At 50.5% G+C, this 27,929-nt stretch overlaps 1 protein-coding gene across 8 annotated transcripts; it reads left to right on the top strand.

The window, feature by feature from the left end:
• On the top strand, positions 1 to 27,861 carry Pla2g5 (phospholipase A2 group V). Of its 8 annotated transcripts, none has more exons than XM_047567088.1 (6): positions 13,337 to 13,381; positions 22,682 to 22,731; positions 23,463 to 23,556; positions 23,836 to 23,980; positions 26,343 to 26,449; positions 27,051 to 27,861. In XM_047567088.1, the coding sequence occupies exons 2-6, from the start codon at positions 22,729 to 22,731 to the stop codon at positions 27,173 to 27,175; spliced, it is 474 nt and encodes a 157-aa protein (XP_047423044.1). In that variant the 5' UTR covers positions 13,337 to 13,381; positions 22,682 to 22,728; the 3' UTR covers positions 27,176 to 27,861. The 8 variants fall into 8 exon arrangements, with proteins under 8 accessions (XP_047423057.1, XP_047423079.1, XP_047423044.1 ...); XM_047567093.1 differs by lacking the exon at positions 13,337 to 13,381 and adding an exon at positions 20,055 to 20,138; XM_047567101.1 differs by lacking the exons at positions 13,337 to 13,381; positions 23,463 to 23,556 and adding an exon at positions 1 to 61.
• Positions 27,862 to 27,929: the final 68 nt, after the last annotated feature.

Below are 27,929 nucleotides of genomic sequence, written 5' to 3'. Positions count from 1 at the left end.
TGGTCATAGAGGAGAAAAGTCCGACTGAAACAGAAGGCATGAGATTTCTCCCCACGTGCGAGTAAGTAATCCATTTTGCAGCAGACACCAGCTGGATGTCCTCCAAGTCATCTCAGTCCTGACACCATCTATCTGAAGATAGCCTTAGGTCCAATAGGTTGAAGGCCGAGTCCCAAGACTATTCTCGTGTCTCCCCTACCCCACACTTTAGGTGCCAGTCTTAAATCCCAGGTTGTATTAACTGTGTGTCTGACTGAGTACAAACCAGGATTCCCACCACCCCCTCCATGGGTTCAACTAATTTGCTTGAGCAGCTCACGTAACTCAGGGAAATGTTTATATATAGAATATACAAAAACTACAGGTAAAGAGATGCCTAGGTCAAGGCGTTGGGGAAAAGCGTGGGGCTTCCATACCCTTTTGGGAGTGCCACCCTCTGGGAACCTCAGTGTGTTCAGCTGTCCAGAGGTCACACGTAGGCACGACAGAGCATGGACAACTATGTTCAAATGTGAGTGGACCCAGGTCAAGGCCTGTCTGCTTCACTGTCTTTATCAACCTCTCTGTGCACTACTCCTTCCTCCCTGGCATGGGGCCGGAACCCTCTGGAATGAGGAGGAACTTTTGACCTACTATCTGATAAGGGTAGGTCCAAGAATTTCCTTATGGCCAGCTCCAAGATAGAAAGGTAGGGGAACAGGAGAGCTTCTACAACCTATCTTGGGCAAGAGAAATTCTAGTTTCTGTGGCCTGCTCTGGGGAGTAAATTATGAGCCAAGAACTATGTATAAAAACGACATTATGTGTATATACATATATATAATATTACAAATACACTAATTTATTTTAAAATATTGACAGCTTTTTATATCTGGCATATACCCTCTTGATTTTGAGGTGTGATTCTTTTTAGGTATTATTGTATTTGATTTGCTAATATTTTGTTAGGTATTTTTTCCACTATGTTCACAAGTGATGTTGGTTTATATGTTCTTTTTTGCAATATTTTTGTATTAGGGTAATTCTGGTCTCAGAATGAGGTTGGGAGTATTCTCTCTGCTTCTGCCTTCTGAAAGACATTGTAGAGAATGGGTGTAATTTCTTTTTTGAAACATTTGATTGAATTTACCAGTAAAACCATCTAGGCCTGGTGGCTTCTGTTGGAAGATTATTTGCTATTAATTCAATAGATATTGACCTATTAAAATTATATGCTTTGCGTGAGTTTTTACAGATTGTGTCTTTCAAGGAATTGTTTCATTTCATCTAGAGTCTCAAATTTGGGGGTATGGATTTACTCAGACTATTCCTTTATGATCCCTTTAATGTCCAGATCTGTAGTGATGACCCTTATATATCAGTGACTCACGTATTCTATCTTTCTGTCTTAGCTGTCTGGCTAGTGAATTATTGATTTTGTTTATCTTTTCAAAGAACTAGCTTCGGGGATCATTGCTTTTCTCTGTTGATGTCTTGTTTTCAACTTCATTGATTTTTTTTCCTTAATTTTTTCTATTCCTGTCCTTACTTTGGATTTAACTTTACCTTCTTTGTCTTGTTTCCTAAGGCAAAGCCTAGCTTATTGATTTTAGAGTTTTCTTCTTTTCTGATGAATGCTTTCAATGTTATAAATTTCCCTTTAAGCACTGTTTTCATAGCATCTCATAAATTTTGATAAGTTTTATTTTCACTTAGTTTAAGATATTTTAAAATTTCTCCTGAGACATATGTTATTTAGAAGTGTGCTGTTAGTCCTCCAATTATTTCCAGATTTTTCTAGCCAACGAGCTTCATGTTACTGACTTCTAGTTTATCCCATTGTGGTCTGAGGGCAGGCAGGGTGTTGTCTGTGTTCTTTTCAATTTGTTTAGGTGTGTTTTATGTCCCAGGATGTGATCTGTCTTGAGGAACACTCCTTGTGAGTTTGAGAAGAAGGTGCTGTTTTGGGGTGAAGTATTCTATACATGTCGTTTAGATCCTGTTGATTTATGTTGTGTCTTCTAGTTCAACCACAGCTATATCAATTTTCTGTACATTTTCTGCTGATTCTGTCCATTACTGAGAGAAGAGTAAGTCTTCAACTACAATAATATATTCATCCATTTCTCCCAACAATTCTATCAGTTTGTGCCTTGCACATTTTGATGTTACTGTTAGTGCATACACATTAAGGATTGTCAAGGGTTATTAAAGAACTGACCCTTTGTTGTTATGTAAATGCCCTTCTTTGTCCCTGATAACTTTCCTTGCTCTGAAGTCTATTTATCTAAAATTGCTGTAACTGCGCCTCTTTCTTTCAATTAGTGTTAGAATGATATGTCTTTCTCCATTCCTTTGCTTTGAATTCATATGTCTATTTTTAAAGTGGGGTTCCTGCAGACAGTATGCCTGATCATTTTTGGAGCTAAGTTGATGAATGAGATTCAGGTTCTGTAAATAAGACACCATTATATGAGGCTTGAATTTGGAACTGAATTTAGTGGCAGAGAAAAATCAGGGTTGCCTGAATCTGTTTTGAGGGGGCACTGCGTGTCAGAGGTGCTGAATTTTGGAGCCACAGCAAGTTCTTGGTTTGACAAGTGCATTAAACTTCTGATAGGGATTAACTGGGCAGGGAGCCTTTGGCTGGAGGAGGTGGGTCCCTGGAGGGGCGCCTCTGGGGTATTTATTTTGTCCTGTTGAGGAGCATGCGCTCTCTCTCTCTCTCTCTCTCTCTCTCTCTCTCTCTCTGTCTCTCTCTCTACTTCTTGATGTGATGTCCTGAGCCACTTTCTTCTGCCCTGAAGCCCCAGGGAATGGAACTGGCCTTCTGTGACCTGAGACCTCTGAAACCGTGAGCCCCCAAATAAACTGTTCCTCCTCTAAAATTATTCTTGCCAGAGCAGCGAAATAGCTGACTGAAACAGGCCTGGATTCCCACGAGGATTCTGTAGGAGGTGCATACCTTCCATAGATGGTCGTCTTCTTACACGGAACCCTGGCTGACGCCCTAGGGGATGTTTTGGGGGCGTCCTAGGCAGGGGCAGTTGACAGTATTGTACAACACACAAGGTGCAGCGGGAGAAGGTCATCTGGCGAGACCCAGAAGGGAAGCGTGGGGGGAGGTGTGCTGGGGTCGGATTGCCACAGGCCTCTGGCCTTCTTTGCTCAACCAATGACACTGTGACGCCTTGCTTCAAAAGCTGGAGTGCCAGGGGTCAGCCTCTATCCTCAGGTTTAAGCTGGATGTGAGGACAGCCTGCTTCTGGAGAATGATTTCAAGCCCCAGAGGCCAGTGTTGGCGTGACCTCTAGGAAGCGCCCACAGCGCATTTGGGGCTCAGTGGAGCAATCTCGGAGCAGCGGAGGGCTGGGCTGGGCTGGGCGGCCCGCTGTGGACCCCAGCCTGGCGATCCAGGCCTCCGTGCCAGGTTGACTGCCTCTCTCCACCGCTCTGGCCTCTCTCTGGGAACACCCATAAATTCACCTCTTCTTCATTTCCAGAGAGCAAAGTCCATTCTCACCCTACCCCATTCAAAACGAGTGACTCGGGATGGCCGTCTCTTGCCACTCACCCCAGCCTGGCTGCCCCACTGAGCACGATTCTGAATGTGAGCCTCTCCTTTGTGCTCGAAATGAACAGGGCCCAGGAGAATCCTCTCCACATGTCTTACTCCAAGACCAGCCCCGGGGATAAGCCACCTCCAGCCCTTCCTTCAGCACGTCAGTCCCCTGCTTCTTCGCTGGGCTCTGCAGATGTGAGTGTCCAATCTGAGCCTCAGGCAAGGAGCTCTGCAAAGCCTGGGGACTCTCCAAGCACAGAGGCTGCGTATGTCCCTTCAGACTGAAGCATGAACAGGCACTGATCTTTCCCAGCAGGCGGCGGATTGCCTGCCTCTCACTGTCCTCTATCTCCCCAGCTAACGTTCTAAGAAGGCGTCAGAAATCCGTCCTTCAAGTCAAACCGGATGGAGCAGCGTTTCAGTGCACTGAAGGTAAACAGGGAGATCCTCTGAGGTGAAAACCTCTGGTGGCCTTAGAGGGTCAAGGAGAGTCCTCCTTCTCTTCTGAGATGAAATCTCAGACAGACCCTGTCACAAGGTGAGATGGTCAGCCTCTGTCTTTCTGGGTCCCTGGCACACAGCACAGGCCTGTTGAGTGGAAGGCCGCCCTCGGTGCGCGTGGAGTGACTGAAGGAACGGCAAGCCTGAGGACAGGCCCCATTCCAGACTCCAGGCAGACGGGGGCACGCCGAGGCCTAGGCCCACCCGGGAGCGGTGCTGAGCTGCTGGTCAGCGTCACAACTGGCACATCACCGGACTGAGCTGTAGACCAAAGCTTCTAGAGCCCGGCCTGCCACTGAGAAGGACCAGGGACGGTTCTGAGATGCCCTCACTCTTGGCTTTTGCAGGACGTGGACTTATTAAACCGCACCAGTTCAGTTTCCTCATAGCACAGAGGCGCTGTGGTCAGGGCCGGCTGTCCATTCAGGCATTTCTTTGACTTTCTGAGTTTGAATCCTTTGGTCCCAGGGGGCAGCTAGAAACCTCTCCAACCAGACGTGCCCAGGCACCCTGAGGTCAAGGCGACGGGGTTAGAGGTGTGGGGAGAGGTGGGTTCTGTCTTTGCCCAGCACCTGGTCTGCCCACCTTGGAATGCAAGTCTTCCCTGGCTTTGAGACTGAAGCAGGCATCTGGAAGGCTGGGGCCTTGTGTGGCCTCTGCTCTCCTGTCCGAAGATGAACACAGGGCTGGGAGGAGAAGCAGCTGGAAACTGGAAACTCTCTTCCTGGAACAGCAAGAGCCAGACCCTGCTGGGAAGGAACGTGCCCAGGCTGGCAGCGCAGAGCCCACCACTGGAAGGGTCCTTGCTCTGATTTGGATCTGGTTTGTCCCCTAGGGCTTCATGTGTTGGAAGCTGGGTCCCCAGGGTGGCAATATCAGGAGGTGGCAGGAGCTTTAAGAGGAGGGCACTGAGGGTGCTGCCTGCAGAAGGGATTTCAGTAGTTCTTGCTTTCGTTGCTGTCACGTGATCTCTCTCTTACACAGGCTCCCACTGTGGTGCTGCCTACCGTGATGGGATGTAGACAGGAAGGCCATCGCCAGCATCAGGACAATGTTGTTTGATTTCCAGCTTCCAAAGCTCTGAGCTAAATAAACCTCTTTTCTCTATAAAGTACCCAACCTCAGGTATTTTGTTACAGGAATGGAAAATGGACCAAAGCCCTTACTGAGGGTGAAGCTCAGTCATCTTATTTTACAGATGAAGAAACCGAGTCTCAGAGAGCTCACGGCAGAACTGAGCCTCCAATCCTCTCTAAGCCTTTCCACTATGCCATAGCTAGATGGGAGTATGACCTTTGTAAAACACCTCCCTCTCCTCTCCCCATGTCTGCCACCTGCTTGTGACACTCTTTCAAGTAAACAAAGTGTCCTTGCTAACCCCAGAGTAGCCCTTGTGGGCAACCTTAGAAGTGACCTTTGCAGCCTGTGGAATGAGATGGGTACTCAATCTGTACAGACACAATTCTGTGGTGGCCTATTGTCTGCTGTGGAGTACAGGGACCCTGTTGACAAGCTGCACTCAGACACACGAACTTCCAGTCTCAGCTGACTTGTTTAATTGAACAAGAAGTTTTCACGCCTTTGGAAACCGAGAGTGAACATGATTCAGGAAGAAAATGAGTGAAAGCAGCTGTCCTAGGTGGATTTCAGTATTGTCGTGAAATTGGATGTTTCTCTCTTCCTCATTTATTGAGCATGTTAGAGGGTGGAGACTGAATCTCTGTTCGTGTTTGACCGTGTGCTCGCCTGACCTCCTGCTCTAAGTGTGGCTTGTAGTCCAGCAGTGTTGGGATGACCAGGGGGCCGGTTAGGAAGGGAGAGTCTTGGTCTTCACCCAGACCTAGTAGATCAACTCTGTGTCTTAGCAAGATCCCCACGTGATTATTAGGCACCGTAAAATTTGGGAGGCACTGCCCAGGAACACTGAGGCACGTCAGACTCAACATAGGCCCTGAACAAAGGAAGAAAAGAAAGGCTCGACATGCCTGTGTTGTGATCAAGGACATGGGCAGCCTGGTCAGCGGCAGAGCCGTTGCCTAGCATGCTTGGGCTCTGGGTTTGATCCACAGCACCGTAGAAATAAAAAACAAAAAAGTAGGCATTCATTTAAAGGCATTAATTGCAATGAATCTTTTTAATGGACAGACTGAAATGATCAGTAAATGACTAGATAATATCTTGTTTATTTTTATGGTTTAACTATACGTAACAGCAGGATCCGTGACGTCCTAACCACACATGGTGTCACATAACTTGATCAGTCTCACTCCCCAGCACCTTCTCTCTCCCTCCCCTGACTGCATATTTTAGTTTACTGAGTGCTGTCACATTCCACTGGTTTTATAATGGTTTCAGATTGACATAGGAATGGCACAGAATCCCATACACCCCCGTGCCCCAACACATACAGAGTCTCCCCTATTAGCATCAAGCATTCGCGTGGTGCATTTGTTACCTTTAATGAATGAATGTTCATACTTCGTTATTAACTGAAGTCCCCCATTGACTTTAAGGTTCAGTTTGTGTTGCACAGGTCTGCGGGTTTCGACAGATGTATGCTGTCACGTAGCCTACATCCAGTACGGAGTGACTTTACCGCTCAGTAAGTCCCCTCACTCCATCTCACTGTCCTGTTTCCCCAACACCCTGGCAGCCCCTGGTCTTACCACTGCCTCTGTGGCTTTGCTTATTCCAAAATGTCATCTACTGAGAATCATACAGTAGGTGACACTTTCAGATTGACTTCCTTTATGCTCTTAAGCTTACTCCATGGTCAGGCACGCGGTGGTGCACACCTGTAATCCCCCAAATTGGGAGGCTGAGGAAGATCCCAAGTCCAAGGCCAGCCTCAGCAACTTAGCAAGGCCCTAAGCCACTCAGCGAGACCCTGTCCTGTCTCAAAATAAAAAAATGAAAAGGGCCAGGGATGTGGCTCAGTGCTAAAATGCCTCTGGGTTCCAAAACCAAAAGTTTCCTCCAGTTTTGGAGACCTGCCAGCGCGTGTATTTTAATCTCTGAAAACATCCCCTTGTGAGGGATGCACCACCCTTTCTTCATTGAAGAACTTCTTGGTTGCTTCCAGTTTGGGGCAGTTATGAATAAAGATGCTAAACACATCCGTATGGAGATTTTTGTGTCCCTCCAAGTTTTTATCTCCATTGGGAAAATAATCAGGAGCACAGTGGCTGACGTGGTAAGACTGTGTTTACCTTTGTCGAATGCTGCCGACTGTCTCCCCCGTGGCTGCACCACTTTTAGTTTCCACCAGCAACGATGAGGCCTTCCTCCCTGAGCCTCAACATCCTCGTCGGCACTCAGGTCAGCCTTGCTCTAACCCCTCTAACGGGCTGTCCCTTGAATCTGTGGTTCCCTAATGACACAGGCATCGAGCGTCCGTCATCCGTATGTCGTCTTCGGTGAATGATTTACCAGACCTTTGGTGCATTTTTAAATGGGTTGTTTGTTCCTTGTGGAGTGTACAAGCACGTCATGTTTTGAACACAGTCCTTTGTTATCTATAGGCTTCGCAAACATTTTCTCTTAGTCTGTGACTTGTGCCTTTCACAAAACAGAATTTTTAAATTTTAATAAAGTCCCATTTAGCCATCCTGACCCAGCGCCATTTTTGGTGGTGTCAGGTTGGTGGCTTGACGTCAGTCATGTTGGGAGGGTTTACATGATGGAAATCGACACTGTCAGTCAGGGACTTTCGCCTCCCTGACAAGGTCTGGTTGGTGAACATCTGTCAGCAACCACTGCCTGCTGCTAACCTACTGCGTCTCCCCAGTTGGTCGATTTAATTCTAGTTATGACCTCTATTTATTGGTACCAGGGATTGAACCCAGGGGTACTTTACCACTGAGCTGTATCCCCAGCCCTTTTTTATTTTTATTTTTTAAATTTGAGACTAGGGTCTCACTAAGTTGCTGAGGCTGGTCTTGAACTTGGGATCCTCCTGTCTCAGCCTTCTGAGTCACTAGTCTTCCAGGAGTGAGCCACAGAACTTGGCTAATTATGACTTTTTCAGGCACCGGAGTTTTTTGTTTTGTTTACATATGTGAGATATTGATGTTTTATTTTTCTTTTGATTTAATTGTTCTAACTTTTCACATTTCCCCCACTAATATAGAAGGTATGGATATCTATCATTTAGATTGTGATAGAAATTCCTATATAATACAAATTGCTGTTACATTTCTCAATTTTTTACTATGCTATTTGCATAAATTACTTTTCTATTAATGATTAAACAATATTCGGATTATTGATATAATTTTATCAAAATTATTATTTGAGAAATAAAAACCAATTTGTACCTAAATTAATAATTGCACATAATTTAATTAAATCAACACAGTAAGGGAGACAATAATCTTTTATAACTTCAGGAAATGGACTTTTAAAAAATATCTAAAATATAAATATAACTAATAAATATAACTCATAAATATAACTAATAATTATATTTTGTGAATTTTTCAGAATTTGAAGAATGAAATGAAAATTGATAATGACAGTAACTTTCTGTTTTGCTTACGACATGCTTATAAAAGTACCTGTTGTATAACAGACACTTAATAAATGTCTGTTGAAATAATGAATGAATTATGGTCATGAATAAGACACAAATAACTGCCATCCAACTGACAGCTTAGCCACTTGAATAAGATAATAATAAAAAAAAATAGGTAGGAGTGGGAAAAAGACAAAATAATTATGTGCAGATGCTATTATTTCTTTGTGGAAAATCTAAAGGACAATTATCAGAATAAACTAGTAAGAGAATTTGATGGGGTGATGAAGGTAAGAGCAATAAGCCAACATCAAAGGCATCCCTGTGCACCACCAATAACTCATTAGAAAATGTAACGGGGGAAACTGCCATTCACACAAAGAACACAAACTGTAGAATTCCTAGAAGAAAATCTGAAAATCTTTGTGAAGAAAAATCTTAAAACTTCCCTGAAAGAAAAATTTAAGAAGAACAGAGAGGAAGAGCAAGGTGCCTTCCAAGTTGTCAGGTCTACATTTCATCAGGTGACCTATACAATTCACTGCGAATCCCATAAAAAATTCCATGGAACTTGAAAACCTGATTCTAAAATCTACAGGGAAGAGTAAAGGTTTAAGAATAACCAGAATATTTCTGAAGAAGAAGAAAGAAGAACTCTCCTTAGTATATGTGAAGATTTTTTAAATGATAGAATTAAACAGAATGATATTAGGGCAGGTATAGAAAAATAGATAAAGCAACGTGAAGAAAGCCCAGAAAATAGACCAACAATGGGTGGGAGCTTACGTGATGGATGATGTACTAACATGAGAGGCCGGGGCAGGGGAGTGGCTCAGCGGGACAGCATTTGCCCAGTGTGGGTGAGGCCCTCGGTTCCATCCCCAGCACTGCAAAATTAATTAGTTAATTAACTTTTAAAATAGGAAAGTTTGCACTGCTCAACAACAACAACAAATACTGGCATAACTGACCTTCCCTATAGTGAAACAAAATTAACTTTCAGTCTCACACCACACACCAAAATAAACTCCAAATGGATTCAAGGATGAAAGTCTTAAATGTCAAAACCTAAAAATCTAGAGCTAATAGGAGAAAATTCCAGAAGAATATCTTCATGGTGTCATAGTTAGGAAGAACTTTTTAAACAAGACACTGAAAGTAGATTGGTAACTTTTTTGACATCAAAGTTGAAAGCTTCTAGACTCCTAAAGATGCCATAAACAACGTTGAAAGGCAACTGGAGCGTGCAGAGAATATGTGTGCGATATGTAGAGGGAGAGACTGTGGTCTTGCCCCCCAGTTTCCTGCTTCCTGGAGGCAGTACCTTCTGGAACCTGGGAGCATCCTCTGCAACCGCCCCTCCCATAGAACAGAGTAGGGAAGGACCAGGACACAGGTGAGGGCAAATGGGTCCAGAATTAGCACAGGTGTAAACAGGCTGCTCATTAAAGGTGAAGTCCAATGTCTGGCAGCACCTGCAAAAACTCTCAGCCGCAGTAACAGCCGGGGAAAGCCAGTTCAAACCACCATGCGCTCTCATGCTCATCAGATGGGGAACAGGGACAAATGTGACCCTGTCCAGTGCTGGCTGGGGGTGGAAACGGGTCCACCCTTGGAGGAGAGCCTTCCAGGAATGACTTGACGGTTGACAATCTGTCCGCGCCCCTCCTGACCTAGGAGGCATCCCTGTTAAAAACGCTTATCCTGATAACCACCAGGAAGGACAGACAAGTTCAAGTTGCAGAATATTCTGCAAGAGAATAGCCTGGATTCACAAGTGTCACTGTCAAAAAAAAAAAAAAAAAAAAAAAGAAAAAAGAACTTTCCACATTAAAGGAAACTAAAGAATTACTGAAGTTAAATCCACAAGACGCTAATTTTAAAAAACTATAAATAAATGGAAGGAAGATCAGTGGAGAAGAGGAAAGGGAACAGTGGGGCTCAGGGAAGGGGAAGTACTGGGGACTGAACAGAGCAAAGTCTATTCCTTGCTTGTATAATTACATCAAAATGACTCTAAAATCACGTACAACTAAAATGAACTAATAGAAAAAATAACATTTAAAAATTTTTAAAAATAAGAAATAATTACAGATAAATGGAATGTCTGGTTTTTATTTGAATTCTAGAATGGGGAAAAGCAAACAGATTATTGATAAAGGACATTAGATAATAGAAAAAAGGGATAGATATGTCAAATGTGTGGTTCATAACAGCACTGTATCAATGTTCAGTTTCTTGAGTGTCATAATTATATTTGTTATGTAAAAATGCTTTGTCCTCAGATGATGTGTGCTGAGTTATTTAGGAAGAAAGTGTTTACGGTTTACCCTCAAATGTCTGTGTTTGTGAGGGAAAAGTAAAGCGATTATGGCAAATGTTAACATTGGTGAACTTAAGTTTTGTAGTATGAATCTGGCAACTTTTCAGTAGATTTCAAATTTTTCAAAACAAAAATTTAGAGAAAATGTTGAATATAACTTTCACTTTTTAATACATACCTTAGACTAAATCAGATCTATAAGTGTCAGTGTAGGTGCTGTGAATAAAGAAAATTGCCAATTGTTGAAACTATCATTCCATGTTTGTAAAATAAATAGAAAACAATGTTATACATTGTTTATAGAATCATGTAGGTAATACACATCAACTTCACCATCTGGTTATCTTGGGTCAGGGAAGGAAAAGACAGGAAGAGTAAGAGGGGCCTATGAAGCATGTCAACTTAAATCTGTAAAACTTTAAATCTTCAAAAAATCCCCTCCCCCAAAAAAAGGAAAATAAAAACTTTTCTTAATAGTAGTTATCTGGGGTGAATTACAGAGGAGTTTCAGGTCTAACTTTACACATTTCTAGATGTGTTTTTAAGTCCCCTTCTTTCTGACCATGAGAAAGAAAAAGATTGTGAGTTCAAGGCCAGCCTCAGCAACTTAGCAAGGTCCTAAGCAACTCAGCAAGACCCTGTCTCTAAATAAAATATAAAATAGGGCTGGGATGTGGCTCAGTGGTTAAGTGTCCCTGGGTTCAATCCCTGGTACAAAAGAATACAAAGTTTAGTATTTGTATTTTGTCAATGATGCTAATGAACTCGGAGCTGCCAATCTAAATAGACACAGAGGCCTTGGGACCAGGGAAGCCTCCGTCAGCCCTGTGAACTTGGGCATCTCTGGAAACAGCCCTCCTCCCTTGGAGTTCGTATCTGTGACACGGGAGAGATCAGGTGTGGCGCTCAGCACAGTGATTGGCACACGGGAAGCAATCAGTGTCAATTGCCACTCGTGGCTGCTCCTGCTGCTCTTGTTCCCAGCCAGCTCTGGCTGGGTAGGTGCCGCTCCACCTGCTCTGGGCTTCTCTCTCCTTCATTTCTGCAATGCTTTAGGTGGCTGGTCTGTGTGCGGTCTGCACAATGAAATTCTGAGCTCCTTAAAGGGAATGACTTCAATTTATGCATCTCTGATCCCCAGGCAGAGACTGGCACTCAGCTGGTACTCGGGAAATAATTTTTGCATGAATGGCCCAGCGCATTTCTGGCCAGCGGTTTCTGCTCTCAGGACTCACTTCCAGAAGCACCTTTGCTTCCCCTTTGGCTCCAGGAACTCCCATCTATTTTCCTCCAGCCCAGATCCTGGGACATCCCATCCCCAGCTCTGTGTTCAAGCTCCTGTCCTAGCCGAAGCATTCAGCAGGCTGTCCCATCTGTAGGAAAGTTCTGAGCACAGGGCCGAGGTGGGGGTTGCTTGGGGCTGAAGGGATTAGCAAAGGCTTGTGATGTGGATAAGGCCGTGACCTGGATAATTCAGGGCTCCCCCCACCCCCCGCCCCACCACATGCCGGAATGCTCTGGGTGACTGCCCAGGCCCCTTTGGCGGGGGAGCCAGCACACCAGGCTGTTTTGCTAGACTTTCTGCAGCTCTGAAGGCAACCGAGGCTGAGCAGGGTGACCCTTGGGTTCTCCTCTCCGCTCCAGGCCGTCTTCAGCACCTGCTCCCATTCAGCCGGCGAGCCTGCCTCCCTGTGATCCACAGCCTATGGATCCCAGTGTCCTGGCTGGAGGCTGTCACCCTGCCGGCCTCTGCCAGATGAGGCTGTGCATGGGGACAGGCCCCAGAAGCAGGATCTGAGACCAGGCCAAAGAGGTCAGTTATGACACAGGGGGACCACACAAGCTGGGGAGGAGCAGTCAGGGCCCCAGCTGGAGAGGGAGAGTCTGGAGCTGGCAGAGTCCACCCTGAAAGGGACCCTGGGAGGGATGGGCAGGCGGAATCCCTGCCAGAGGATCCCTCCAGGCTGCTGGGTCCTTTGTCATCAATTTGTGAGACCCTAAGGTCTGGGGTAGTTCTTAAAGCCAGGCCACTCCTAAAGGGAAGACGGAGGCTGCCCAGAAGATCATTCCCGGAAGAGGGATCAAGCCAGGGCAGGGTCGCAGACAGGGTGAGGAGGACTGTGTTTATGTCAATCTGAGGCCTCGACTGAATTTCTCTCTAACCCAAACCACAAGATAAAATTCCCCTTTGGAAAAAAGAACTGTCAGTGTCTATTTAGCATCCCTTAACTTTTGGGGACATCGCCTGCGTGGCAGCCACTGTCGTGCACAAACAAAGGCACCCGGACATGGCGTGGTGCCCTCCTGGCCTTCCTTCCCTTCAGTCCAGCCCTCCTCTCCCGAGGTTCCCTGACCCTGTCTCTGGAAGGCACTTAGCTCTGGGCTGTGTACACGTGACCTTGGAGTCCCACCGATCAGGCTCAGCTCAGAACTTTGCCACTGCCCTGCTGTGTGATGTGGGGAAGCCAGTTCTTCTCTGAATTGCTGGGTTCCAATCTGCAAGGTGCGTATTGTTAAAGGGGGAAATTACACAAATGTCACCTTGTAGATCCTGATGGGCTTTGCTACTGTTGTTGCTGCTGCTGTTTTGATCCTAGGGTGGACCAGCAGTCCAGACAGAAAATGGCCCAGAATACTCTCTATGGGCAGGTTGCATTTACAGTCAGAGAAAAGGAAGGGACCTCAGAGGGGAAACAGAGTTGTTTTATTGGTTCCGGCTTCGGTCTGGTGTATTTGAATGTGGTTCGAATAGCTGGCTGCTTGTGATCGGCTGAGACTCAGCGTCTGTAGGAGTGGGTGACTATTCTAAGCAGGTACCGTCTGTTTGCACAAGTTGGATTTCATTTCACTATGTACAGAGAACTCTTTGGACCAAACTAAGAAGTTGTCGGGTCAACAATTCAATTTAACAATACGATAATGCTATGTACCTGAGGATCTTTTTAAGGACAGGATAAGCCATTTAAAGACATTAGCATCGCATCTGTGCTTAATAAGCGTTGGATGTTTCTATCAGTCATTCAACCTTTTTCCTAGGACTCAGTCTGTGTCACACAGTATACCGGGTCCTTCCAGGGATGTTGACCAATGAGATGTCCTCGAGGGCTCACAGGCCAGTGTGTTCAGGCACTGATTAACTTAGGCATCGCACTGGATCCTGGAGACAGCAAAATCAAAGACACAACCCCTGGCCGCACGCTGTTCCCACCCCATGGGGGGACATTGCAGCACACTCCGAACGATGCTTCGATGAGGGAGAACACAGGGTGCTGGGGGACCCCGGCACAGGGGACCCTCCCGTTCAGGGAGGATGCGTGCACGAGAAGACTTTCTGGGAAAGGGAGACCGAGCGTACTCATTTGTCTAACTCACAGGCAATCTCGTGCCGCAGGGCCTTTGCTTCAACAACCTCATGGCTTTGTTTAAGTGTCACCTCCTCTGTAAGACCTTTCCTGGCCACCAGTGGCTGCTCTCCCCATCAACAGCCCTCCTTCTGACTGACTCTCTTTCTCTCTCTCTCTCCCCACCTGCCCATCTCTCTTCTCTGCCTTATTTTTCCCCATAGCATTTGCCACAACCGGAGGGACTGAATTTTACTTATTCTCTTATCTGTTTCTGCCTCTTTCCACCAGCATGCAAGGTCTGTTTTGTTCATGGCTGTACCCCGGTGTCTGAAATGGAGTTGGGCACATCTCGGTGCTCACTAGTGACTGAAGGATGCAAATGGTAAACCTAGGAAGAAGGGTAGGGGTTCAGTAAGAGGAGGGTCCCGAAGTATGGGACTCAGTTCGGTAAGAGGAGCCGGAACGGAGGGGCTCGAGGGGTGACAGAGAGGGGGAGGAAGATGGAAAGAGAGTGAGAAAGGAGAGAGAGAGAGAGAAGGTGGGGAGATGAGAGAGAGAGAGAGAGAGAGAGAGAGAGAGAGAGAGAGAGAGAGAGACCGGCATGCTTGGGGATTGAGAGTTCCCATCAGCCTCTTCCCGGGAGCAGGTGGTAGAGAGGAAGGCTGGACAGGGCAGCAGGGAGATACCTGGGGTGGGGGACAGGGACCTCCAACCTGGGTGGGACATGCCATGTGCTGTCACAGATGTGAGAAAGGCTGACTGGGCACAAGGCAGTCTTGAGCTCTGCTGGGGAGGGGTTAGCACAGGCATCTGGCACAGGCCCAGGGAAAGAGCCCTTTTGGACTGTTCGAGAACAGGGCCATACACCTGCCACGGAATGTCAGGCCGGGTGGCACCTGTGGTTCACCCGCTCCATCTCCCACTTGACGCTGCTGCTTTCTGCAACATCTCTGAACATGACCCTGGTGTGAATAAAATGTTGGGGAGTGGGGGTGAGCCCAGAGGGTGGGTGCTCCCTCCAGGCCGGATGGAAAATGGTAATTTTTCTTTTTAAAAATCTTGTAATTTATTTTTTAACATTTTCATAGACTAGCACCCAGACTCCCTGGTCGACGTAGCCGGCGGCCTGTGCTTTGGCAGGTCGCTTGTGCTTCCGATCCCTGAACAAAGTTTCTTTCTCTAAGAACTAGAGTTGGGGGGAGGTATCCCATTCCTCAGACCCCGCCCACCACACCTCATGTCTTTTCCTGAAAGTGGCAAATGACAAGTGCCGTCAGGGTACAGGTAACTCAACACCCGAGCCAGCTCATTCTGTTCCCGGGACACAGGAGGTTCCTCGGCTCAGGTTGAAATATTGTCCTCGGAGCATGTGTGCTGGTCTCGGCTCTGAGCTCTGGAGCCACGTGGAGGGACTCACTGTCTGGTTGGTCAACCATTAGGAGGACTGAGTTCAGGGACAGGCCACTAAGACCCCTCCACCCAATGAGCCCCTGTGATGCAGATTGAGCACCAGAAACCCACGAGGTCAAAGATCAGGATCAAGGCAAAGCCAAGCAGGCCCTGTGCCTGGGTGAAGCTGCTTCTCTGGGAACCCAGGGGCAGCGCAGGATTGCCAGGTCTCTGAAGGAGAAACTGGAAATCTGGATCCGGCTAAGATTGCTTAACATTTATATCCTGGCAACTAACTTCATTTAAAAGAAAGCGCCGTGTAGGCCAAGCCCAGCCTGCCCTAAGAGTGAACAGAGTCCTGGGTGGAAGGTTTATCACCTCAATCCATTTCCACCCCTCCGGCACTTCCCAGGCTGTGCGCTCATTGGCCCAACCGGAACTCAGCTTTCACGTCTCAGTTCATCCGCTGGGAAATCACATACGCTTGGGTTGGATGTCTTGTGATGATCCTGACCATCCAGTGCCTGCTGGGTTCACCCCCTGGGTGACGAAAGGAATGTGGATTGGGTGGCAGAGGGGTGAGGCTGCTGATGCTGAGTCCTTTCCCTAGCCATGTGACCTCGGGCAAGCTACCTACCACCTGCTCTTTGGTTTCCTTACTGATAGAGTGGGAGTGTGACGCCTTGCCAGACTTTGTGAGGATTCGGGAAAACGGCAGGGCTGAACTTGAACTTGCCTTGCACTTGGGCCCTGGAGGATGCTCACTGAATGCTGAGTTCTTCCTTCCCGAGCCATCAGCCTCAGAATCCCCTGCCACGGGAAGGGCCAGAGTGGACAGAGTGCGTGAGGAGATCTATAAGGTTCCAGAGGCAGGCAAGTGCCCTGCCGGGGGGGAAGTCATGGAAAAGCACCTGGCAGAGGAGACTCCAGGTGGACTTTCAGTGAGCCCTGGGTCTTCCTGTCCTAGGGGCCAGGGGTGTCTCAGCAGCTCAGGTTCTTGGGGCAAGAATGTCCAGGTTTCTCTGGCTGCCCTCAGTGGGACTTCAGGTCCTGGAGGAGCCTCATGTCCTAGACCCAGCCAGTGCCAAAGAATGGGCGAGTTTGTCAGATGCTGCTTCATTCCACAAGTTCTTCTCGAGGACCTATCATGGGTCAGTCATTGTTCTAGGTGGGGGGTCAGAGGTGAGCAGAGCAGAGTGCCACCCTCCAGAGTCTCTTGCTCTGCCGGGATAGAAGCAGTAGGAGGTGTTTGTAATCACTGAAGTGTAGACTGCTGGAGAAAAGGGAACTGGGAGGGACTGGACTGGGAGGGAGACGGTGAATTGAGTTCTGAGGTCCCCAGGGGTCACTGAGCTGGAATATCAGGCAGCCATGCATCGGTTTCTAGAGAGATGATAGTGGAGGTGTGAGTGGAAGCAGCCGGGTGAGCGTGGAGCTAGCCAGAGGAGCGATGCATGCACTCAGCCCACTTTTCCTGAGCACCTACTATGCGCCATGTGCTGGGGCACAGAGGGGCAGCAGACAGTGCTTAGTCCTTGTGGGGTTCTCAGTCACCTGAGGAAGCACTCTCTGCGGACGCGTCTTGTTATCACAATGACTGACTGCAGCTGGTTCTAGCAGTGTTCTAGTTTACAACGAGAAAACTGAGAGCAGAAGAGGTCAAACAGCCAGCTCAGGGGACAGAGGTCTGAACCCAGGTCTGTACCTGGAAGCTCGGGGTCCTCGACCTGGCTTGTGCTCATGTTCCTGCCCAGTCCTTCTTTTATTAAGTGTCACCTGTTGAGTCCAAACCAGTGCCAAACACAGCTTGGCCCAGCACGTCCCAGACACCGGCACGGAAGCAAGAGTAAGATCCCCGAGCAGAGGTGGGCTCGCCCGGGTGGGCGGAGGAGAGCAGGCAGGGCTGAGGATGGGTGAGCCCAGAGGGCAGCCGGCACCGTGGGCCAGAAGGAAGGTGCTGGAGAGGGAGGAGCTGGCCCTGGTCGGGGGCAATGCCAGCCTCAGGGGTGCCTGCCAGCAGGCATGGCGGAAGCCACGGCGCAGAGGGTTGGGAGTGAGGGGTGGAGCTTCTCTGGGCAGAACTTTGGCTTTCAGAGGAAGAGGAAAGCTAGACAGCGGTCATTAGAGGCGAGGGAGTTTGGGTTTTCTTTTTTTGTCCTGGTTTTGTCTGGTTTAGGATGACGAGATGAGGCGGAGAAAGAGACAGGAGGACGCAGAGCGGGTTTTCCCGTTGAGCTTGTCGCCCCGGCCACAGGACGTGTTCATCCCGAGCCTTCGCTCTCGTTTCCCCACCAGCAGGCGAGGTCTCTGCCTCATTCGCAGCTGGATCCCTGGCAGTGCCTGGCATACAGTAGGCACTCACAAATTATAGATTTTTTGCCTTGAATTGAACTCACAGGGTTCCCCAGGGAACCCAGTGGTTAAGTCCCAGGGCGAGAAGGTTCAGGGGGCCCAGAGGAAGGGCTCCTTCTGATGCTGGCGGACGGGAGGAGGGCAAGGAGGGGCAACAGCGCACCTCAGAAAGCGTGTCGCGGGGGACGGTGGTGCCGGGATTAACAGAAGCCCGGAGCGGCCAAGAGTAGTGGCTGTCTGTCCTGAGCAAGCACACTGGAAGGTTGACTGTCGTTGTGGGCATATCCCGCGTCGCCCCTGCTCTACGTGTTGTCCACGCGCGAATCCTGACTCCTCACAAATCTCAGAGGCAGCCGAATGGCACCAGCCCGGAGGTCTGCAGTCAGTCGCCAGGAAGCCGGGATTCGAACTCAGGATTTGTAGTCTGTGATGCTGAGCCAACCCTTCCCTAGCCGGCCTCCTTTTCTAGGCCTTACTTTGTGTTCCTTCCTCACCAGGAGCCTCTGGGGCCGGGGGCAGCTATTGTTTTCAAGTTTCACATGAAGAAGCAGAGAAGCGCGGTGATTTGGCCAGGGTCACTGTCTCAAGCGAGCTAAGACGTTAACAGAGACCCAGCATGTTTGTCTCTTTCCACAAAGTCAGAACTTACTGAATAACAAAAAATGTACAGGTCACACTTTTCTAGGGTCACCTAGTAGTCACAAGCAGGGCCAGGACAGGTGCTCTTGTTCCAACCTGTCTTTCCGTCGTCTGTAGCAGCACGTTCACACATCGCACTCTGCGCAATGACATAGGGAGGCTACAGAGAAGCTAAGGAAGGGCTGAGGGTTCGGGAGGCCAAACCGAGAGCACAGGCAGAGCAGAGGAGGCCAGAGGAGGCCAGAGTCACTGGAGGTGGTCGGATGAGATCAGGAACCAGTCCAAGAACTCGTCCAGGGTGCAGAGCTGTCCAAGTGCAGGAACTTGCTGTTGGCCAAAGTCCGGGCGATGGCAGACGCACAGCGTCAGCTTGGAGTGTTGGCCTGAGATGGCAGCTCAGAGTGGACTCTCCTGCTCGGCTCGGGCAGGAAGATCTGCACCCTACTAAAGCCCGAGGACAGAGATTGGGAGGTTCGTTGCTGCGGCGATTTTCCTCGGCAAGGCTCGTGACGAGTGACCAGGTGATGGGGTTAAGGGGCGGCCACGTCCACACTCAGGTTATCCTTCCGTCTGTGGGTCTCGCTGGTGGTCTGGTGTGTTCACTAAGCCACGGGCCTGGTTTCTGCACAGGCAGCCGTGAGCTTCTGATTAATTTGGGAAGTTCACACATGGTCATCCCTAGAGCACAATTAATTTATTTATCAGTTATGCCTTGTGGCCATGCCAGGCAGATGGTGGCTTTTCCCTTACATGAACAAGGCGTAGGGTCATCCCACCTCAGCACCTAAGGCACAATGGGGCAGCTCATGGCTGATTCACAAATGGAGACACTCGGGTTTAGACACAGCCTGGAAAGTGCTGTTCTGATGTCATGGAGTCGCGCAGAGCAGGACACGGCCCGCTCGCCACCATCACGCAGCTGCCCAGGGCTGAGCTGGGACGCAGCTGGCATCTCTCCACCTGGAAGCCTCGCGCTTTCCACAGGGATGAGAGGCTGGAACTCAGCAGACTCAGGGGCCCCGGAGGAGCTGACGGCTGGACTCTCAAGGCAACTTTCTGCAGCACCTCCACAGGGGGGTTCCCAGGCTCCAGAGAAAGCTGGGGGTTGGCAGGTTGGGAATGACAGGAAGAGGACAGGGTTGGGCCAGGTGCCACGTGACTCCCAGGGCTGTCCCTGGGTAGAGACAGAGTGAGACAGGAGTGTGAGCCACGGGCTGGGGAAACTAGACCAAGACCCCCTGGGTGGGACCCCAGAGCTCCAGTCCCAGGACCATGCGGCCCAAATCAAATCCTCCACAGTGGGCCTCCTAAATCCAACAGGACTGTGGCCTGCTTCAGGAAATAACTGCTCTGGAATGCAGAGAGGGAAAAAATCCCCAGGGGTCTTGAGAAGGGATATAGGGCTTCTTATGTGAGTTACCAGGAATCTTGGAGCAGACCCAGGCAGGGGTGTGGAAGGCAGGTGGAGAGGCCCTTAAAACCAGGCAGCGGGCTGCCGCCTCTTCTCCTGGCCTGAGGACAGAGCGAGGCTCACTGGTGAGAATCTGCCTTTGCCTGACGCGGGTGTGGGGAGCAGGACCCAGAGAGGGGCTGTTGCAAAGAGACGCCTGGCCCCCTTGGTGAGGGAGCAGGGCCCAGGGAGAGGCCGGCCTCTCTGCCTCCCCCACAGACTGAGGCCATCTGTATGGGGGGGCCTGCCACTTTTCCTCCCAACTGGGGGATGTGAACAGGGGCTTCCTGGGACACAGGGCTCCTGCCTGTGGGCTTGGAGGTCCTGTCCTCCAGCGCCCGCCCTCAGACCGCAATCCACCTCACATTACGGCAACTGCGGTTCCACTCTGAAATTATCTGGTGGCTGTGCCCGGCTCTCTGTGGTCATTTGATAAAAATAGGCAATGCCACATCCTCCCCAGGGGCCTGCGCTGGGCTCCAGCCACGGCCCGGCTCCAGGGCAGCTGTCAAGGCCGCTCTGACGCCCTCACTCAGAGCACATTCAGGGTCCCCTGCTGCCCCCACCCCCAGAGCCCGCAGCCGCGGAGCTCTGACCCTGCGTGGGGGTCGGGCTCAGTCAGGTGTGGAGAGGCCAACGGATGGGAAAACGATGCCTCGTAAGGGTCTGTTCTGCACAGGGACCAGGACAGGAGGGCCTGCAGGGCCCCGTGGAGCAGGGCCGGTGTGGGTCTGGATGCAGAATTCTGCCAGCAGAAAGGCTCAAAGGCCTGAGCCGTCACTGTGATTTCCAAATGACAGGCCTGGCAGGGCCTGCGGTGGGTTAGGCTCGTCTCGTTTGAGTCACTGCAGCGGCTTCCCCAGCTGCGCAGAGCCCGGATGCTGGCTGGGGTGAGCCTCGGATAATACAGGTGCTGGCGCCGGGTTTGGGTTGGTGGCTTTGCATGTGAGAGGTGTCCCTGCAGGGCAGTAGGTTGAGGTCTCCAGGAATTAGCGACCCCTGGGAAGGACCCTGATCCGCAAGGCTCCCAAGACTTCAAAGCATCATTTAAAAAATTACAAAGCATGTTTAATGCACAGGTGTTGCTCAGAGGCAGGGGAATGGCCAGTCAGAGGAGGAGATGTGCCATCCTGGGCTAAAACTCTGGGTGATTCATGTCACCAGCCTGAGCATCAGTTTCCTGAGTCTAAAACCAACCACTGCTCTTCGTCCATTAAATAATAACTGTTCAAGGGGACAGAGCGCAGGATTAACGGACCTGCCCAGCCGCTGGTGGGTTTGAGGAGATGGTGGACAGCCGGCACATCAGATGGGTCCAGAGGTCCCGTGGTAACTGACCCTGTGTCCTTCTGCAGCTGAGAAGCAGAAGAGACAATTGGTATGAAAGGGGGGTGGGTCCTAGGGCCATTTTCCTTGGCTGTTTAGAGCCTCAGCGTGGAGGCTGTGGATGAACAGAATGTTCAGGAATGTTCTTGGAGCTCAGAGGAGTTGCTGGGCAATTGCCAGCCTGGTAGCCAGGAGCCCCCAGGAGCCTGGAGCCGAGTGTCTGGAGGCCAGGCCCTGGGAGGTGGCAGGGCAAAGGCAGAACCCTGGCACAGGGGACTCTCCACTCGGGAACAGCATGTCAAGTAGAAGGGGAGACGCTGACTACAGGCCAGCTGCGCAGCTGGGGATCAGCAGGGATTCCGGGATTCAGCAGGGATTCCGGGATCCGGGGAGGGAGAAGCAGGCAGCTCCTGGTAGGAAATGTCGCTGAGCGGCCCACACAGAGGCTGGCGGTGTCCCAAGGGTGGAATTTCCTCTGCCTTTTGGCTGTGACTGCTTTTGGACTCCAGACCAGTGCTGGGTGTTTTTGCCAAAGATGCTTCTAAGGAATCGTAGGAGGCGCTAGGCTGTTGGAGAATTGACCCCTGGAAGGGAGCCTGTGGCGCAGGGAAGGGCCTGGGTTTGCGTCTTGCTCTGCTCCTTGCTGGCTGTGTGACCTCTGGCAAGTTCCTTGAGCTTTCTGAGCCCTGGTTTCCCACTGGTAAATGGCAACGACGATACCTGTAGGGCTGTCATAAGCACGGAGGTCCACTTATTCAGAGGGTAGACACAGCGCCTGGGCTCAGAGAAAAGTTGTACCTTTAAATTCCTTTAAAATCGGGAGGATAATTGATATGATAATAACAACTACATAATAATGAACCCAATCTAGCTTCTATTTGTCAATTAATGCAAATATAATTATATATGTGTCTATGTTTAAAAGTATATGGGTGTGTTTATTTATTTGGGGGAAGGGCCTACCTCCAAAAGGCCCACAGAGTATCTGTGGCCCACGGAGGCCACACGGGGGCCTGGGAAGCCCCTGTACCTCCTGGTGCTCCGGTTCCATCCTGGGCTGGGCACTCCTTCCAGTGCTGAGATCCGCAGGTCAGTTGCCACCTTCTGCCCTCTGTCTCCAGGGAGCCCCTGGACCAACTCCCGGAGGTGCCTTTCTTGTGTTTTCTGGCTGGAGTGGTCTGTTCATCTGTCTGTTGCCCCCAACGAGTGGAATGGGCGTACCTGGCGGGGAGCCCAGAGGGCTCTGCCTGGGCCACAGGGACGTCACCTGCTACACGTGTCATGGGCTGTGTTTCTTTTCCAGAACCTCGGAGATGAAGGGGTTCCTCACTCTGGCTTGGTTCCTGGCTTATGGTAAGTGCTGGCCCCATATCCCACCCGCTAGGAGTGACAGGGTGGTGGAAAGTCCAATCTCCCGGGTCGTAGAGCCCGGGATTTGAAGCCCAGCTCTGCTTTCACTGCGTTGATGCTGAGGCCAGCCAGAGCCTTCCCTGAGCCTCTGCTTCCTTGTCTGATGCAGGATGACACTGAGGACAGTCAGAGCAGGGACAGAATTCCGATGTTGAATGTGTGAGGTTGTGTGCATGAAGATATGCAGCTTGCAAATATGGGAGGTGAATTTTTTTCCTAGGATGCAAAATAAAATGAGGCCAAAACAAAGAGACCAAAGTAGAACCCAAGACCCTTATCAAAATAGTCCAGCCCACAATTCCTGGGCCTACCTCTCAGCTGGGAGGTGATCCTATACCTGGCTTTAGGCTCAGTCACAACCTCTGTCCCTGCACACAGCCCTGAGAGGCAGTCCTGCCCTTCCAGGTCTTGCCTGATCTCTGAGGACCCCAGGAAGAACCCCAGTTGGCGCAGGGAGGGGAGAGAGCCTGGAGCTCCTGGATGCAGCAGGGCCTCTTCCTTCCAGCCTCAGGGGGAACCTCAGTTTCCCGCTTGGTAGGATGAGGGAGCTGGCCTCAGTGATTTCCAAGGGTCCTGTCCTCCTCTGATGGTTTAAAAGATGTTAGAGGAAGGGGCCGGGGAAGAAGGGACGTTGCGAGAGGGACAGGAAGCCCCTGTCGGCCTGTTTTGTGCAGATGTCGTGTGAATTCTATCCAGTGTGTCTCGGCCCCTCACCATGCGTCTGCCTCGGTGCTCAGGATTCACACACTATCTTGACAACACCAAGAGGTGGGTGCTCATTTTAGGCCCCCATTTTCCAGATGAGGAAACTAAAGCTCTGCAAGATGAAGTGACCTTTCCAACACGATATTCAAGTTAGTGGCTGGACCAGAACTTGAACCGAGTCAGCTAATTTTCCAAGTCCAAACTCGCTCCACCTCTCCAAGCTGCCTGCCCCTCCCCACCTGGCTCCCTCCCACTAATTAGGAGGATAAAAGGGTGGGAGAAAGGGCCAGAGGTGCCGGAACGGGCGCAGCAGTGTCACGTGGCACACGGGCTGTCTTTCAGGTGTGCCTGCTGTGCTGGGGGGCTTGCTGGACCTGAAGTCCATGATCGAGAAGGTGACAGGCAAGGACGCCCTGAAGAACTATGGCTTCTACGGCTGCTACTGTGGCTGGGGCGGCCGAGGGACGCCCAAGGACGGCACCGACTGGTGAGCTGATTGTCACTAGCCACTGATGTTCTGGGCGCTGCACCCACATGTCTGTTCAGGAAGATGAGTGTGGAAGCGCCATTTTGTACTCCGGAAAACCGAGTCCTGGAGAAGCTCACCAGCTTGCTGAGACATTCAGGAAGCTCCCAAACAACTCAAGATCTCGAGGCCAAATGTGCAAAACAAACAGTCCTAATGCCATGATTTTAAAAAGCAATGATAATTTATTTTGCTTGCGAGTCTGCCATCTGGGGAGGACTTGGTGGGAGGGCCGTCTCTGCTCTGCTCAGTTCAGCTTGGGCAGCTTGGCTGGGATGGGAGGATCCACTTTCCAGGTGGCCAATTTCTAAGGCTGGCGAGTAGTCGTCACTGTGTCCCGGCCGGGCAAGGGCCAGGTCCTCAGTTCCTCCCCTGAGGCCTCTCCCAGCACGTTTGGACTTCCTCACAACATGGCGGCTCTTGAGTTCTAGGAGAGAATATTCCCAAACTGCAAGGGGTGGGGGGGAGGCCTATTTATCATCAACCTCAGATATTCCACAGTGTCACTTACACTGTCCCCTTGGATGAGCCTGTCACAAAGCTTTTAAGAAGAAGGAGTATAAGTTACAATGAGGCATGAAGAATAAATTCTGATATTCTAAGTTACACAGCAGATTGACCATGGTTAGTAATATAATGGATATTTCAAAATAGCTGGAAGAGGGGATTTCTAATGGCCTCACCACACAGGAATGCTGAATGTCTAGGTGAGGGATGTGCTACTTACGCTGATTTGATCATTGCCTTGAATACACATGTATCGAAGTACCACATTGCACCCCATAAATATGTGGAGTTGTTATGTGCTACTTAAAGAAAAAGAAGGGAGCTAGGTGCAGTGGAGCATGCCTATGATCCCAGTGACTTGGGAGGCTGAGGCAGGAGGATCACAAATGGGAGGCCAGTCTCAGCAACTTAGCAAGACCCTGCCTCAAAATAAAAAATAAAAAGAGCGGGAAGGGGGTGACCTAGATTCCACCTCTCAGTTGAGAAGTGTCAGTTAGAAGAACGTGAGGTGGGGATATTGTTTTTCGGGAAACTCGACCTATGGAGTTAACAATCCTGATACCTCTAGACACAGGTAATGAATGGCAGGTGGTGGCTGGAGTCTAGCCCCTCGCTGGGAGGAGCAGTAGGAGCTGCGTGGTAATGAGCTTGAGTCGGAGACATCAGCGTGCGCTGTTTTTCTTCATATAGATGTGGATGGCTGCTTGTAGTGCCAAGAAGTAAAGAATCAACCAAAACAAAGCCCCACATCAGCAGGAGCACGTCAGAGAAGTAGAGACGTCATACAGATAATGTGTCAGTAATCGGGGAAACCGCGTGTTTTGCCTATAGGATCACAATTTTTCAGCAAGTCGAAAAAATTTTAAATGCAACCTGCTTTGTTTAACATACTAAAGATTAAGTTTTGTGCTCAGTCGGCAGTTCCGTGCAAATCACATGTTGACTGAGGATCCCAGGCCCCTCCCATCTAGGCCTTGGCCATCCCCTGTGGCCTCAGGGTCCTCTGCTGGGTCATCTCCATCCAGTCCAAAGATGGGAGAGGAGGGGACGCGGGAGACAGGTGGGAGGCTCCCCTGGGGGGCGTGGAAGTCATCTGCACCACTTCTGCCACATTGTCCAGGCCACACCTACCTGCAAGAGGGCCTGGGCGTCCTCTGACCACGAGCTCAGCAGGCAAGGGCAGGTCAGTGAACTAGCCAGCGGCATCCCTAGTGGAGGAGAGGGAAGGACTCAGCCACGGTACCAGGTCCTGTTGCTGTCCGGCCATGTCCACTAAGGCGGCCTCTGCAAAAGGGACATGGTCAAGCTTTTGCACTGCTTAGGGATGTCAACCCCAAATAACATTGAGAGTCACCGAAGATCCCAGTGTTGATCTGGGAACGGCAGAGTGTTGCAGCAGGAGTACCCGTGCCCTTGCGCACTATGGGAGAATTCCAGAAGGCTGCAGGAAGGGGAAGTTTGTATCAGCAGAAACGGGGAGATTGACAGGAGCGGCTCGGAGGCAAAGCTCATGCGAGTTGGGGGCCCGGCAGGAGCTGGCTTGCGGGGCGTGCGCTCTGTCCAGAGCCCTGTGGGAACTGTCCCAGTCTTAAAGAACGTCAAACACAAACTTTGTTCCAGTGATCTGTGTGCGTGAGGCAAGCTGTATGAGGCAGAGGCCACACGGAGGACAAGGGGACCTGCTCGTGGTTCTAGAAGGCCCTTAAGACAGCACTTACCTGGGGAGGCAGGCAGGAGTCCTCCCGGGCTTGACTAGAACGAGCTCAGACGGGGCTCAGAGGTCCCGCTGGCTCAGGGTCCGAGTCTCCCCTTGCAGGTGCTGCTGGCTGCATGACCTCTGCTACGGGCGGCTGGAGGAGGAGGGCTGCGGCATCCGGACGCAGTCGTACCAGTACCGCTTCGCACGGGGCCGGGTCACCTGCGGTAAGGCTGTGGCTCCACTCAGGCCCGGACTCTCCTGCCTCCGAGGCCAGCTGCCCGGAGCTTAGCCAGCCTGTGTCTTGTGGTGGCAGAGCTGGGGGCTGGCGGGGGACTGTCGCAGCAGCAGCAGTCCTTGAAACATCTGAGCCTGAACTTTGACTAGGTGCCAGGTGCTTTGCTGACCTCCTCATACCTCATTCTCACCCCGATACCCAGAGAGTAGGTCGAGTCTCCCCCATTTTGCACACAGAAACAGGGGAGTCCAAAGGCTTGCCAGGGCACGGCAGGACCCGAGTTCGGGCCCTCTGAGTTCCGAGCTAAGTCTGGGGGTGGCATCTCTTCTCAGAATTATTCCTCCCCAGCAGCCATCGTCTCCACCGCAGGCTGGGAGCTCCCTGAGGCCAGGAGCCGTGAGCACCCCCTCGGTCAGATTATGCACTCCCCCGGTTTAGGAGCTAGGCCTCCATCAGACGGTGAGCCCCTGGAGCAAGAAGCGCAGGGGAGAGTGCGCAGACTCGCAGCCCGCCCTCCGACCAGACCTGGAGCAGGTGTTGGCCGGGCAGAGCCTTCTGGTCCTCACTGGGATTTGCTGTGCCTTTTGCAGAACACGGGCCTTTCTGTCCAGTGGGTCTCTGTGCCTGTGACCGGAAGCTTGTCTACTGCCTGAAGAGAAACCTCTGGAGCTACAACCCCCATTACCAGTACTTCCCCAACATCTTCTGCTCCTAGCTGCTCCGGTGGCTCCTGTCCTCTCCTGCGGCCACTGAGCTCCCTCTGCCCTGGGTCCTGAGAGATGCGATCAGGCCTCATTCTTTCTCCACGCTCCACCAGGCCTGGAGGAGCCCCAGGGTTCCTGCCTTCCAGAGTCCCAAGGTCCCGGGGGCCTCCACTTGCAAGGACAGCCCCTCTGGGCTGGCCCTCTCCGCTGGCCCCAGGTCCAGGGGGCACTTACTTTTCTGTCTCTGGAATCAGATTGTCAAAACCACCCTCCAGGGAGTTTTTCCTCAAGTCAAAGCAAAACCGTTTCCCTAAATCTGCTGAATGGGTATTAAATAAAACTCACCCTCCAGGCTAATGAAAACCACGCAGGCATTTCCTCTCGGGTGGGAGTCCCACCTCTTTCTCCAACTTTGGGCACGAAGCCCAAAGTCACCTGCATTCTCTCAGAGCAGAGGGAAGTCTGGGCGCAGGGAGGATCCCCAAGAGCTGCGGGCCAACTCTCAGGCTCATTTTTTAAAACCCTGGATTCTCCCCGCCAAGCAGTGGGGTTCATTCTTCCTCAAGAGAGTAGAGGGAAGATAATGGGTGATTACACCAGCCTGGGCATCAAACCCCAGCTCTGGCTTCTCCAGCTGTGTGATTTTCAGTCCGTTACTGAACCTCTCTGATCTGCAATCTCTTTGAAAAATAAACATTCCTTTAGTTGTAAAATGAGCCTCCTAATACCCTTCTTGATTCAAATACAGGGGCCGCAGGGGTTCTG

Source organism: Sciurus carolinensis, chromosome 1, assembly GCF_902686445.1.
Source record: "Sciurus carolinensis chromosome 1, mSciCar1.2, whole genome shotgun sequence".
Classification (NCBI taxonomy): domain Eukaryota; kingdom Metazoa; phylum Chordata; class Mammalia; order Rodentia; family Sciuridae; genus Sciurus; species Sciurus carolinensis.
Note: the sequence above shows the minus strand (reverse complement) of the source record. Positions and strands in the feature narration are given on the sequence as shown.